This window comes from Etheostoma spectabile, chromosome 17, assembly GCF_008692095.1.
Source record: "Etheostoma spectabile isolate EspeVRDwgs_2016 chromosome 17, UIUC_Espe_1.0, whole genome shotgun sequence".
NCBI classification, from domain to species: Eukaryota; Metazoa; Chordata; class Actinopteri; order Perciformes; family Percidae; genus Etheostoma; species Etheostoma spectabile.
Genome location: NC_045749.1, coordinates 22,895,184 through 22,895,739, shown reverse-complemented (window position 1 = coordinate 22,895,739; position 556 = coordinate 22,895,184). Strand labels below are relative to the sequence as shown.

The window sequence follows — 556 nt, the reverse complement described above, 5'->3', positions numbered from 1 at the left end:
GTGTGTGTGTGTGTGTGTGTGTGCATGACTACGCTAGCAGCTCTTTGAGCAATGCTAATATGCTCACAATAACACTGCTAACATTGTAAAGGCAGTAGAGGATAAGTGTTGAGCTGTGCTGTGTGTTGCCCACTGAAGGACCACTATGACTGGGGCCTCCGAGCCATCAAGTCCGTGCTGGTGGTGGCCGGCTCTCTGAAGAGAGGAGACCCCGGCCGAGCGGAGGACCAGGTGCTGATGCGAGCTCTGAGAGACTTCAACATCCCCAAGATCGTGACAGATGACATGCCCGTGTTCATGGGGTTGATAGGTGACCTGTTCCCTGCCCTGGACGTCCCCAGGAAACGAGACCTGGACTTTGAGAAGCACGTGAAGGAGTCCATTTTGGACCTGAAGTTGCAGGCCGAGGACAATTTTCTCCTCAAGGTAAGTTAAACCAGATTCCTGGATAGCCTCCCGACGTGCTCGCCTGCTGCAGTTTATCGGATTCTGTTTTGATTACAACTCAAAATGTTGCCAAGGATGGAGGCAAACGCAATCACAGGTTGTCTGCGAT

At 52.2% G+C, this 556-nt stretch overlaps 1 protein-coding gene across 1 annotated transcript in view; it reads left to right on the top strand.

The window, feature by feature from the left end:
* LOC116705671 (dynein heavy chain 9, axonemal) overlaps positions 1-556 on the top strand; it is a 144,167-nt gene that overhangs the window by 42,448 nt on the left and 101,163 nt on the right. The window contains exon 37 of the mRNA XM_032542041.1: positions 139-426. Within this exon, the coding sequence (XP_032397932.1) occupies positions 139-426 (288 nt within the window). The remainder of the gene's footprint in view (positions 1-138; positions 427-556) is intronic.